General features: G+C 45.2%; 1 protein-coding gene across 6 annotated transcripts in view; it reads right to left on the bottom strand.

Annotated features, from left to right (window-relative positions):
* The window catches only part of CD151 (CD151 molecule (Raph blood group)), a 31922-nt gene that overhangs the window by 5068 nt on the left and 14122 nt on the right, over positions 1 to 12732 (bottom strand). For all 6 annotated transcript variants that reach the window (XM_079308966.1, XM_079308963.1, XM_079308961.1 and 3 more), the window contains 3 exons: positions 8034 to 8137; positions 6937 to 7128; positions 2358 to 2432 (listed from right to left, as the gene is read on the bottom strand). In XM_079308966.1, the coding sequence (XP_079165092.1) occupies positions 2358 to 2432; positions 6937 to 7128; positions 8034 to 8117 (351 nt within the window). In that variant the 5' untranslated portion in view covers positions 8118 to 8137. The remainder of the gene's footprint in view (positions 1 to 2357; positions 2433 to 6936; positions 7129 to 8033; positions 8138 to 12732) is intronic.

Raw genomic sequence — 12732 nt, 5'->3', positions numbered from 1 at the left:
AGCTACAGCTTCCTTCAAGATCATCCTCTAAGGCTGGACTGGACAGGCTTATTTCCAAATGATTACAGATCAGGCCTCTGTTTTAATAACTGCAGGGAGCTGCTTTGGGATCAAATTTCAACCTGCATTACATATTCCCACATGGCTTCTCACCTTGAATATGTAAGATTGCCAAGACATGCTTGCAATGGAAGGGAATACAAAAGTGTGCCTGCTTAAACATGAATATGCCTGTGAGACCATGTGCAGTCTTCTCCCTCTAAAGCCTGTAAAAATAATAAAAACTTTATTTTTGTAAAAAATACAAATCACTCTGTCCAGGAGCAGGAAGAAATCAGTCCTTGGCATGGTGGACTGAAGCCACATAGACCAAACAGCTCTTGTATCATCTTGAAAAAGGATGCCACAGGAGAGAATTAAGTGTGTGATTGCCAAAATCACTGCAAGGCTTTTCTTGTTATTAGAGAGACAAAGTCTGATTTTGCAAGAGCAGAATTTCTGAAAGCATCAATATAAACCACTGGCATGTTCAAGTGATTGGAATCAAACTCTTATTCCTATAGAGACTCTTTTAATCGAGCTGAATTCTTCTCACCCTTTGGTGACAGCCAAGGGCCAAAGAGCCACATCCTTTTTTGTTATTCTGGTTGCATCTTTTTTTATTTTTTCATACTGGTTCATGCAGCAACACTGCTTTAGTCCAACACCTTTGAAATTCCAAATTTTCTATACCAATAGACAATACCAACATGCCTTTTAGATGAGGTCATGGGGACAACAGCTGAGTAACCTCTTTATTTACCATTTATTCTACAAAGTATAAATGAGAGGTTGAAAACATCTGGTTATGCTAAATTGTGCAAAATACAGTCTGGAGTTTATTCTCCCTCTAAAAACACTGCTTTCTCCAATCCCATGTGTCAGATGGGGACCACACCTACCTCACAGAGATGATATGAGGCATCATTCATTAATATTTGCAAAATGCTTTGAGATCTTGGGCTAGGAAGCTCTATGGAAATGCAAAGGACTTAGCATAATAGGAAGAAAGGAAAAGGTTCAGCAACTGGAAGGCAGAGGCAAATGAAGAGGAGAGTCCATTAGCAGAATTATTACTTGGGAGAAAAGCAGTTACCTGCGGGCTCACGGGGAAGAACTGCAGCATGGAACAGAGACAAAAACCAGTTTAGACACACACATGCAAGCCTTAGACACCAAAGCAATGGCTGAAATAAAAACAGTGGCAAGCAGAGGAAGCAGCCTGTAACCAAGAGAGAAGCGAGATTTATCAGCCAGAGGGTAAAGGGATGTGCAGCTGTTGATCAGAGATACACTCAAGTGATCTAAAGCACTCAAGGGTATAGTTCTGAACATGCTGTCCCTTATTTCAACCCAGGGATCAGCTCCTCCTCATCCATTGTCACATATCAACCTCATGCCTTTGCACAGATGGATGGACAGATCCTGGCTTCCTGCCATGCCTGCCAGGATTGATCTTTTCCTGTTAAATATGCACATTCATACCCCAGATCCCTCCTGGCAGGAGCCAGTGCAGCTCTTTGGCTCCTTGCAAACCACCAGTGCCCATCCAAGGCAAAGCACAGAAGGTCCAAGAGAAAATGGAATGGCAAGGAGTCCTGGCAGTGAAGTCAACAAGATGGGATGTTCAGCTGCTTTTCAGACAGCCATTTGATAACAATCCTAATTTGCCACTTCCAATCAATTTCCAGACATAGAGCAACTTTGCAGGCTGTTTGTGCCTTGGCGGTTAAACTCCCTTTGAAAGCAAAGTGATGAATTAAGCTCTGCTCTCAGCAACTGCAAGAAGTGCCAAGCCAGACCTGCAGCTGTTGGGAGCCTGTCCTGTTTCTCCAGCCCCTCAGCTGCACTGCTTAAGTAAAGCTCTCAAAAAGTTCTTGACCTGAAAGGACCTCTCAGCTGATCCATTCATCACCTTTGCCGGGTGCAGCGGGAACTGTTCCTGTGTCCTGAACAAGCTGAAGTGCCACTAATGTGATTTCAGTTGCTTGCACTATGCCTTGAGGCTGTTGGGAGTTCCTCAAAACTGAGAGCCTCAAAACCTGTCCCTGCAAGGGTCTGCAGAAAAACAGGGCACTAAGTGCACCACAGGAAGGAGCTGAGCAGTAGGGCTGAGCAGCCCCTTGGGGTAATGACCATCACTTTGGCAAAACCAGTAAATAATCCAAGGTCTTCTGTATATGGAGGGGAGTGAGCAGGTGAACCACAAATAGACCTATGTCCCAAGCACCCAGGCCAAATTTTGGCTGGAGAAATGGGACAATAATGAGCTGTCCTCTCTCCCTTGTCTGAGTCTCTAAGGAGTAATGTCCACTCACCTGCTGGTAGTAGATATAGGCCAGGATTCCTGCAATGATCTCCAGGAGAAAGATGCATAGCAACAATATGAAGTACTGTAAAATAATGGGAAAACCACATTAGAACAGAACACAAGGAGATGCCAAGAGGCAGCTTTTCTTTACCTGGTAAAACGCCTGACTGTCTTCACCGATGCTTTTCTGCAGCAGTGTTCAAAAACTGGGGCTGGGATTAAGACTTCAATAGGGTAGGAAAGGAACAATCCCACAAATTAATTTAAAAACCCCACAGAATAACTGAAGACAAGCAGAAGCAAGTGTAAGTTTAACTCACAAAGCCAGAGGGATATAGAGAATGGAAAAGTGCAGGTAACCAAGAGAAGATCACTGTACAAAAGAAAGTGGTTGCTAGATAACCTAATGACTACTCTTGGTATCACGGAAAATATCTGATTCTGACATCAATACAAAAAAAAAAAGAAATTTTTGCTTGTTTTGACATTGTTTAGGGCATTTCACCAAGTTACTAAGGAGCAATGTATGTTACAAAGATGATTCAATAAAGCCACAGAGGGCGTGTTTCACCAAATTTACAGGACAGCAGCTAAGCATAAAGCTCCCAGTGACTTCTGCAGGGCTCAGCCACAGGCTAAGAGGCACTGTTGAAGTGGATGGACTTCAGCACTGATTCACACTCAGCACTGGGACGGTATGTGCTCCTGTACTGGGATCTAGATGGAAAAGCTCAGCATCTCAAAATCAAAGTGAGAAGAACTCTTAGAAGACTAATAGGAGAGCATGATTATTTCTTTAAAAAGCTTAGTGGCAATGAAGTGAAAAGGTAAGTCCTGCTTAGCACAACAAAAATCAAATGGACAGTACAGAAAACTGTTTGGGATCCCTGCTCTATTCACAAACAAGTAAGAAAGCCAAACCCATGAGGAATATGTGCAATAGATTGAAAGGACAAGTAGATTGAAGAGCCTGGGTGAAGTATCCACTTCTGCTTAGCTGTCCAAGACAGCTTTTCAGAGAGAACTCCTCTCCTGACAAGCAGCCCCTGACTTGCTCATGGTCAGCAACAAACTGTTTCTACAGATCCAGGCTCTTTTGTGGCTGATATTAATCTTTCTTTAGATAAAGCTGAAGAGACTCCAGCTCCAGTCATAACAAGGATCTCAAGCTAAGTTTCTGTAAGAGCTGGCTTCTCCAGGACAGAACAGACAAAATATCTTCCATTTACTGTTTTACTCTCAATCTTAAAAATGGTCTGTTACCAAAAGACAAAGCAAATGGCTCCCTACAAATGCAACTGGACATTAAACCTGCACAAAAAAGGACAGTGAAGATCTGGACAGAGCAAGGATACTTTCTGTTGCACAGGTGTTACACCCCCACTGTGCACTCTTCTCCCTAGGTATTTCCCAGCCCCTTCTGCAGGAGTAAAATGAAACACTCAGGCTTCCTCTTTCACTCCTGCTGGGCTTCAGCAGCTGCAAAGGAAGGACAGCTGGGTTTTATCTGCAGACCGGGCTTTAATCTGAGCACACAATCTCGGCCTTTCACTCCCCTGCCCCAGGCTCTCCCCCACAGCGATCCCAACCATCTCCGCAGCCCTGTACAAGGTACCCATTCATCCCCGGGCAATGAGTCACTCACTGGAGTGCAGGATAGCTAAAGGCTGCTCCCAACATTCCCAGGAGGTTGAAAAGGGCAAGAAAGGGTTGGCAGGCCTTGACACACAGGCTGGCTCTCTTTTGTTGGGACCTTGTTCTGCCTTAACTGACCTTAACATCATTTCTCTGCCAAGGAGGGGCAGGAGGACGGCAGGATGCTGAGAACAACCAATGGACTGGAAAGCTTATTTATTTTTCCTGCTCTGTGTAATGTCAGATGCATTCAGGTAGAGCTAGAGTATTGTCACTACAAGCTCTCTGCTCACTGTGCTGGCTTACAGTGGATAGAAACAAACATACATGCAGCAGACCTTAACAAATCTGAGTCACAAGTAAAACCCTGTGAGGGAGGTTAGTGCATCCACCACCCATGAACCCAACCTGTCTCTGCTGATACACTCCACCATTATCTTATTCCCATCGCTCCCTCTGGGCCACTTGTATGTATCATGCTGATACAGGGGAGCAGCAGCTTTCACTCTGGACACACACAGAGCACAGGGCTGCTCTCCCTGCCCTTCAGCTGTAGCTGCAGGGCTTTCTTAGGGGTCTGCTTTGGGAGGAGTAGGCCAGCTCTGGTGTGGAACTGTAGGGGCATGCCCCACTTGATTCCCAAGTCAGAAATGTGTGATCACCAAAAGCTCTCTAGCAAGCACATGCCTGGACCTGGGTGGGCTCTAAGCAAAATTTACCCTGGCTTTGGCTCCAAGACTGAGTCAGGGCTATTGGGTGTCTCCTCAAGATCTACAGAGTCCAAATTGCTTCCATCCAGTTTTGAGTGAGGTACTAAGTGGTAAGTGTGTTTTCTCTGAATAACACAAAAAATGGTTCAACCCCCCTACAACCCAAATAATTATCTGGAGACATCTTTCTACTACCTGAAAAAGAGATAGACAGCAATGATACTCCTAAATCAGCAACCTCACTTCAATGGGAAGGTTCCAGGCTGAAATGCCAGGAACATAAATCCTAATCCAAGTGTGCTCCCTTCTCCCTGTCCAAGGTAACTGACTAGAAAAGACTGTGAGGGGCCAGGCCTGAAGAAAGTAATCTCTTTTTACAAGCAAGATCTTCTATTTGACAGGTCTTTCCCTGGCACTCCTGCTGCATTTTGACTGAAGTATGATACAACAGTGGTCTGTGTCCATGTAAAGAGGTGGACTGCATCACCACAGCCATCCAGGCTGCAGATTCACTGCCTTGCCTGCTCATGCAGCCAGAGAAACTCCACTTCTGCTGCCCAGGCCTCAGCACAGCACATGGTTAAGGAAGGCCAGTAAGAAATGACAAAAAAAGTAGCACAGCTGTGAGTGATGAGCAATGAAACACTATGAAAAGCCTTGAACTGGGCTCATAAAACTCGCAGTTACATACAAAGAAGTAAAAATGTTCACAGCTTCCCAACTTTTCAAGAAAAAAAACAAACAAAAAACCAGATATGCATTTTACAAACTGCATCCAAAGCTGTCAGCAATCGGTTTTTAAAAGCATCAAGGCAGCACTGGGGAGAGCAGAGCTCTGTGCTGCTTATACTGCTCCCTCCCATATTTATATTTACATGGGTCTCTTGTACAGAGGGAAAGTGGGACCGGCTGGCACAGCCCCTGGGGTGACTGAAGCTGCCAGGATTACTGTCTGAGCTCAGAGCTGGCAGAGGCCCCCAGCCAGGCTCACCCAGCCCTGGCAAGCACAGCCCTGTCTCAGATTACTCAGGGCAACCAAAGCAGAGCACAAGCAAGAAGAGACAATAGGTCTGTCACAGCCAGCCACTCCGAAAGGATGCTGATGTAAGGAGACAGAGTGACCTTTTATTCCCAAGAGACAATTATTAGTTTTCTATGGCAGAATAACAAAGAAAACCCCACTGGATTTTCATACGTAGCTTCTGGCTCAGGGAAAAAGACAAAGGGAGATTTCTTTGGCATGGAGAGTCAGTGAAGCAAGGTCAAAGCCAACTGCTGCAGACCAGGAGCCTACTGAACAAGAATCAGCAATGCACTCACTGTATCTCCCTCTATATTTGTTCTCCCTCCCAGGCTCTACTCTGCCTCTCACAGAGATTATCAAGTCTGCACAGCAGTGAAGCATCAGGCTTGCTCACAACTGTTATTCCTGCTCTTCTATCCAAACTGAAGAGGAGAAATGGGGTCAGTCAGGTGAATGAGGATTTGCAAAGGGAGGAGCTGGCAGCTGAAGTATCCTTTTCCCTACCTGTGAAAGCCAAGAGCCACTGATTGTTATTTCAATCACTGCACTCACCACTGCAGTCCAGACACTAAAACAGAGTGCTGCCACACTGAAATGCAGATTTGAGAGGGAGCAAGCAAAATAGAAACCTCAGGGCTGGTAAAAAACATCAGTGTAGGTGGGTGAGCAGGGAGCTCAGGAAGTAACACAGAGAAAGCTGTAAAAGAAGCAGCAGATCATCAAAACAGCATGGCTCTTTTTCATGAAAGCAAGACTAAAGTAATTTTTTTGCAACTGAAGGAAATGTTGGAAATGTTCTGATCTTTGACAACCAAGTGAAAAAGTGTATTAATCTGGCTTGAACCTAATGTCATTAAAAGCTAGTTTTATTACAGGTCTGTCATATTTTCCTCCCTCTTCCCATTTTCCAAAACAGAATATAGAATGGGCAAGGAAGAAGGATGAGACAAAAGCCACAAGGTTTTGTTTTGAATAGTTTCAAACAGATGTTCTCACACGGTATTACAACTACACTTTTTACTCTTGAACCATGCAGCACATTCTTTGTGTGGATGAAAGAAAATGCTCTGCAGTAAAACCTCTCCCCTGGGATATGGACAGCACTGCTGTCAGGAGCTGGAGACCTTAATGATATTTGCTTTAGGATAAACAAATAAGGCTGGTGCACAACACAAGCAAGATGCTTCCCCCAAATAAAACAACCAAGGAAAACTCACCACTCTTAGCAAATTGCGCCGCTCTTTGAAGGTGGCACAGCACCCAAGGATGCCAGTGACCATGACCACCACCCCAGCCACCACCAGGATATAAGCAGTTGCAGAGTATGTGCTGGAGGAGAGCAGGCTGATGTAGTCACTCTTCTCAGCCAGGGTCCAGGTGCCCACTGCCATCACTGCCCCGCCAGCCAGCTGGGGAGAGACAGAAGCAAACAAATGAAGGGTGTCTGAGGCATGAACTTCCTCACCTCCCACAGCAACTGGACAGGGACAGCAGGATGTGCTACAGCTCCATCAGCTAGCCAAAGATGATCTACACTAAAGGATGGACTCATTGGGACTGGAGCAGGTCCTGAGCTTCAAGACATCCAGCTTAGCACCCCAGGCAGCCTGAGACAGAAGCTATCTAAACCATCTATCTATGTACAGCATACTCAGACCAGACTCTTTCCAAATGTAGCCACACTGGGTTTTGGGCATATAAAACATGTCAAATATGTATCACCAACCTGGCTGGCTAACCTCTAAGCCTTGTAGCAAGTGAACACAGAGAAGCCTTCAGCTTCCAGAGGGTTTTAGGCAGCTTCTGGTAAACTCAGACAGTTTTCCTTAAAGATCTGACCTGGACACTTCATTGCTCTGACCCATGCACCAAAGTAAAACACAATCCTTTGGCATTAGTATCCTTTCCATCAGTGGTGGAAAGTATGACTCTGAGAAGGTCTAAAGTGGATCAGCTGCAAGAAGGTGGGTGCCATCTGCCAGCACTCCCTCTGCCATTTTGAGAGGAGAAATGGCAAGACAGTGGAACCCTCAGGCTCCTGGGAAAAGTAAACCAGGTGAAAAATCAAGGCTTATTTTCAGGCTTCCTGTAATTTTCTATATTTGGTAACATGACCTAGAAACAGCCATGTGCTACAGTGTCAAACCATAACTTCTGCAGCCCGGGTGGCCAAGCCTAAGGATTGACATTTCACCGAACAGGACAAAGGCAATGTCCTACTGATGTCAGCACTTCTTCCCAAAGACTTCACCATGCCCAAGATTTCTGCACCCCAACACCAAAATTGCCTCTGACACAGACTGAGTTTTCTTACCCAGAAAAAGAAGTTGAAGATGAAGAGAAGGTACTTCAAACAGATGGTCCCACATGTTTCCTTCTTTTCTGTATACTCACGCATCTTTCTGGTTCACCAAGCTCCTAAAAAAAACCAAACAAATCCAGAAAAACTTGAGTGAGTCAGTCATCACACCACTTCTCCCAGAAGGCCAGCATTACTACTGTCCTTCTGCAATATCTAACACTTGCAATCTTTTGCTGAAGTAAGCTGGTGAACAAGCCATTCAACTGACTTCAGGGACACAAGACAGTGCTGGCTCAGATAAAGAGCTCTCATATCCATTTGGGTGACCTACACACAAGATCTTGCACAATCCCAGGCTGTTCTCCAAAAAATCCCAGTGTGGCTCCTGATTACAGCCTGTAGCTGCTGTTCTGAAGGTGGCAACAAAAACCTTGGTTTCTGATATTTACGGAATAATCTGTCTCCAAAGAATATTATTTTCTCTCTGGCATTAGTTACAACTGCCTTAAATAGATTCTTCTCTAAGTTTGGGCTATTTTTGATCTTTACAACTGTTACTGGGAACACACTTGTTATATGTTCAGATGTCCTATCCTTTTTGAACCTCAGCAGTCTGCTGGAGTAATTAATTCTCTTCTTCACTGTTTACTTTCCATGGCCCTTCTCACAGGCTAGCTGTCCCTCAGGGCACTAATAGACTGACCCAGCCACTAAGAGGATGAAACACAACCCTTGGCTTTAGCTGATGTGACAGCATAAAATGCCCCTGCAGATATGTAAGAAATGGGGTTTTGTTGTGAGTCAGTCCCAGTGCAGTGCTACAGATCTGCTACACCCTGGAGCATGTTCCTCAGAAGTGGGTCTGCAGCAAGCACAGCTCCCTGCTACTTCACTGCTTCTTGTTCAGACCTCAAAGTTTGAACCTCTCAAAAAAATATTCTCGTCACTGCCTGACCAGGCAAACAAAAGCACTGCCCAGGGTATTGCTGCCAGCATCACCTACGTGAGGCAGGATACAGAAGTGCAACCAAATCCTCACCAGTTGCATTTAATTAAAAAATCATCCCTTTCCTCCCACACCAGCCAGCAAGGAATGATGCAAACATTGTGCACCAACATCAGAGTGCAATGTGTTCCTACACCAGCAATCTCCCTAGAAGCAGGCAGGCAAAGAGCCTCTACATTTTTCCAGAGGCATGGAGTCCACACTTAGTTAAATTACAAAATTTCTTCACACAAGTGATGCAAGCTCCCTCCAGGGACCCACTGCAGCTGCACCCAGCCATGCAGTATAGACTCATCTACCTTGGCAAAACACAGCAAAGAAAATGAGAAACAGGTACACACAGCCAGGCTCACATCAGGTGACTAGCAGCATTATCTTTGTCATCACATTTCTAATGTCTGGCTTTAGAACCAGATGAACCAAGGCTGGGAACAGCAGCTGCCCATTCTGCAGCATAATTGTATTTTATTTGCAGGAAACTATTTCCTTGTGCTTCATGCCAGCCCACTCAAAAGCCCCAGCCAGGCCTGTGCTTTAGAAACTAACAAACGAAGCTAACAAGGAAAGCAAGAGTGTGAACATGCCAACAGTCCCACCCATGCCCATTCATGTCACCATTTCACAAGAAAACATTTTTCTCCAGAATAACATCTGGCAACAGCAGCTGGCAACAGAATGCTGCTTCACTGGCAAAGGGAGCAGATGAGATGGTGGCACAGATCAAGGAGAACAACTCTTCAGAGTTATCTCCAGAAGAGATCAGAACCTCCAGCAATGCTCAGATTAATTACCATATTGCAGCACAAAAGGGCCTCCAGCTTTGGGAAGAAACGGATGCTGCTGCTACTGTGTGCACTGACCAGGCTTGCAGATATTCCATGAGAAAATGTCCAAGAGCACAACATTCATGGAAGGTGACAGATTTACAGTTGCCAGAGGCTTCATTAAGCCACAGAAGAAGAATGGCAGCAGCAAGGCAGCCATACACACCTGCTCAACTCAGAACAGGCACCTCAGCCCAGATCTGAGAGATGCCTTCCAGTAACAGGTCTTTTGCTCACCCCTTTTACTATCAGGGCAGTATGCTGAGGAACATGAACTGCAGGCTTGCAGAGACTGACCAGGGGATAATAACCATGCTTTCTGTCCTTAGGCTCCTCGGCCCAGTTTCCCTCTTGCTCCCGAGGATTTTAGGAACCTTCCTTCCTTCCCTTACATACTGCCATAGAGCAGGTGCTGGGCCCTAGCAAGGGATACTAACTTGTCCCTCTTCTGATCCAAGAGCTCAGAAATCCCAGTCACAGCTCCATTTTGTCCAGAGTGAGGACTGGGCAGACTGCACTTGCATCAGATGACAGTCTGAAATCCCCCAAGGCTGCAGGTCCTGCTCCACCCAGCACTGGGTACAGGCAGCCTGGCTTTGCTGCTGGAAGGAGAGGATACGCCTGTTTCCAGAAAGCTGGCAGGGAACAGCTGCAGGTTTATAAAGCAGGCTGAATCACCAGGGATGGCAGACCATGAATCAGAAAGCAATCAGGGCTGTCTCCTGTTTGATCTATCCTTCCTAGCCAGGAGCAGAGCTGATGGCACTGGCTGCCTCTGCATGCTTAATGACTCACCCAGTCAACTATTGAGGGAAAGGCAGCTCTCTAGGCCCTCTTTCTGAGAGTCATGTTTGTGCTCCTTGCCTCACACAGGGTGATCTGCTGCCTCCCATCACCTGCAAAGGCAGGGTCATGCTCCAAGCAGCTATCCTGGTCTTTGGGAAAGTAAGTGAGGGTGGGAGACTACACTGAAATGTCTTCTCCATAGAGCCACAGCAGCGGGAGGGGGAACCACATCTGATTCCCAGGCTTAGGGTCACTTCAGGCTCTGAGCCCCACAGTCCCAAAAAGCACAGAGGTGTTGATCAGTGTCACAGCACCAGGATGAAAATGGGGGCCTCATCCTGAATTCACTGACATAACCAGGGTCTCTTTCCTTCAGTCATCCTTATAACAAACTCTCAGAACTGATATGAATCACTCTTGAAACCGGACAAGAAGCAGCAACAGTAATTAACACACATAATTCTGTTCTATTTTAGACACTGAGGCAAAAACCTGTTCTGAATCATTATCAATAATTACAAACGAGCTCTCTGATGAATAGGAAATGGCAAGCTCTACCACAGGGCTATATTTACAAATACATAAAAACATATTAATTAAACATGAGCTTCATAATGGGAAGTACTTTGTTAACTGAAAAAGTGGTTAGAAGACTGAAAGTACTTCCATAATGAAGTTTACTTGGTCCAGTCCAACAGACAGCAGCTTCATCTGCAAGTTAAATTTCAGCAAGCAATCAAGGAATACAGGCTGTGAAACTCAGTCACACAATGGAAAGAAGTATTTTAATGGAAGTCACGAGAATCAACAAGAGGTTCCTACTAATCCCACACACATTGTAACAGAAATGACAGAGAGAAATAATTCTCTAGGGAAAACAAAATGCATTAAGCTGGGAGGAAAAAACAAGTGACAGAAACCATAGATGAAAGGAGGACTAACAGTCTGAAGATTAATTCAAGAAATTGGGAGCTGAACAGCTTGAATCCAGCTTTCCACTCTGACACAGACTTTGTCTACAGACTTGGGTAAGTTCCTCAGTCTGACCCTTGCCTCTCTCTTCGTCCCCAGTGCAAGACCCTCATCATTCTCTCAACCCAGTGACTTTATGAGGATCTGCACTGAGAAACTGCTGATGGAGGAATGTTCAACTGAGAGGCATGATAAGCTCCAGGTGACTGACAAACTGGCAAAAGCCCGACAGCAACATGATTTCACAGACTCTAAAGTGCTTTTGCCAGCAAAGATTATTTCAGCCAGTGAACTGGAACAACCTCGTTCATGATTAGTAAAATACATACTTATAATGAGAGCAATGCCTGGTAAAACAATTTTGGCAGTAATTTTTGAGGCTTGCTGGTTCAAATATATCAGAGATTGAGAGATGCTAATAATGAAGTATATGAGTAACAGTGAATAACAGTGGAATAACAGTGAAGCAAGAAGGAACTTATGCAGACATCTCAAAAAAGATAAAAAAGGTAAAGAGTGAGCTCATCCTGCCCTTTGTGACTGCAAGCCACAACCTCCTAGGAGGGTAAGAATATACAGTGCATGACTGCCAGGCAAGGCTGGGATCATGTCAAACATGAAACCATTCCATGGTCTGATTTTCTTGGGCTCTCATCCTGCTGTGACTGAACCCTTGGGACAAACCAGACCAGAAGTCACCAGAAGTTGAACAGTATGGCTCCAGTTCTGGGTGTTAAGCATCTGGGAAGACAATCACTGCACAGACAACTGTGAAACCTAAAATTTCAATAGCAGGACTTGCTCTGCATGTTCCACTCCACACCACTGTATTTTTCTTTGCAGACACAAAGGCAAACATAGGTATGAACACACAGCCCAGCTCAGAAAGTATATGCCATGCACACACACACACACTCTCCTCTGGATAGACATTTATTTAGTCATCCCAGACACTGCTTGGTACATTTGCCTCAACTTGCACAGTAACAGCACTTAATTAAACAGCAAAGAAAGTCAGGCCTGCAGGCTTTTACTGCACAACCTGCCCTAAAGAAGCATCTGACAGATGGGGAAGAAACAATGCCAAAGCAAATGAATAGCTCCCAGGCCATTAAAGTATCAT

This window comes from Erithacus rubecula (genome assembly GCF_903797595.1).
Source record: "Erithacus rubecula genome assembly, chromosome: 6".
NCBI lineage: Eukaryota > Metazoa > Chordata > Aves > Passeriformes > Muscicapidae > Erithacus > Erithacus rubecula.
This window is presented reverse-complemented; position numbering and strand designations above follow the sequence as displayed.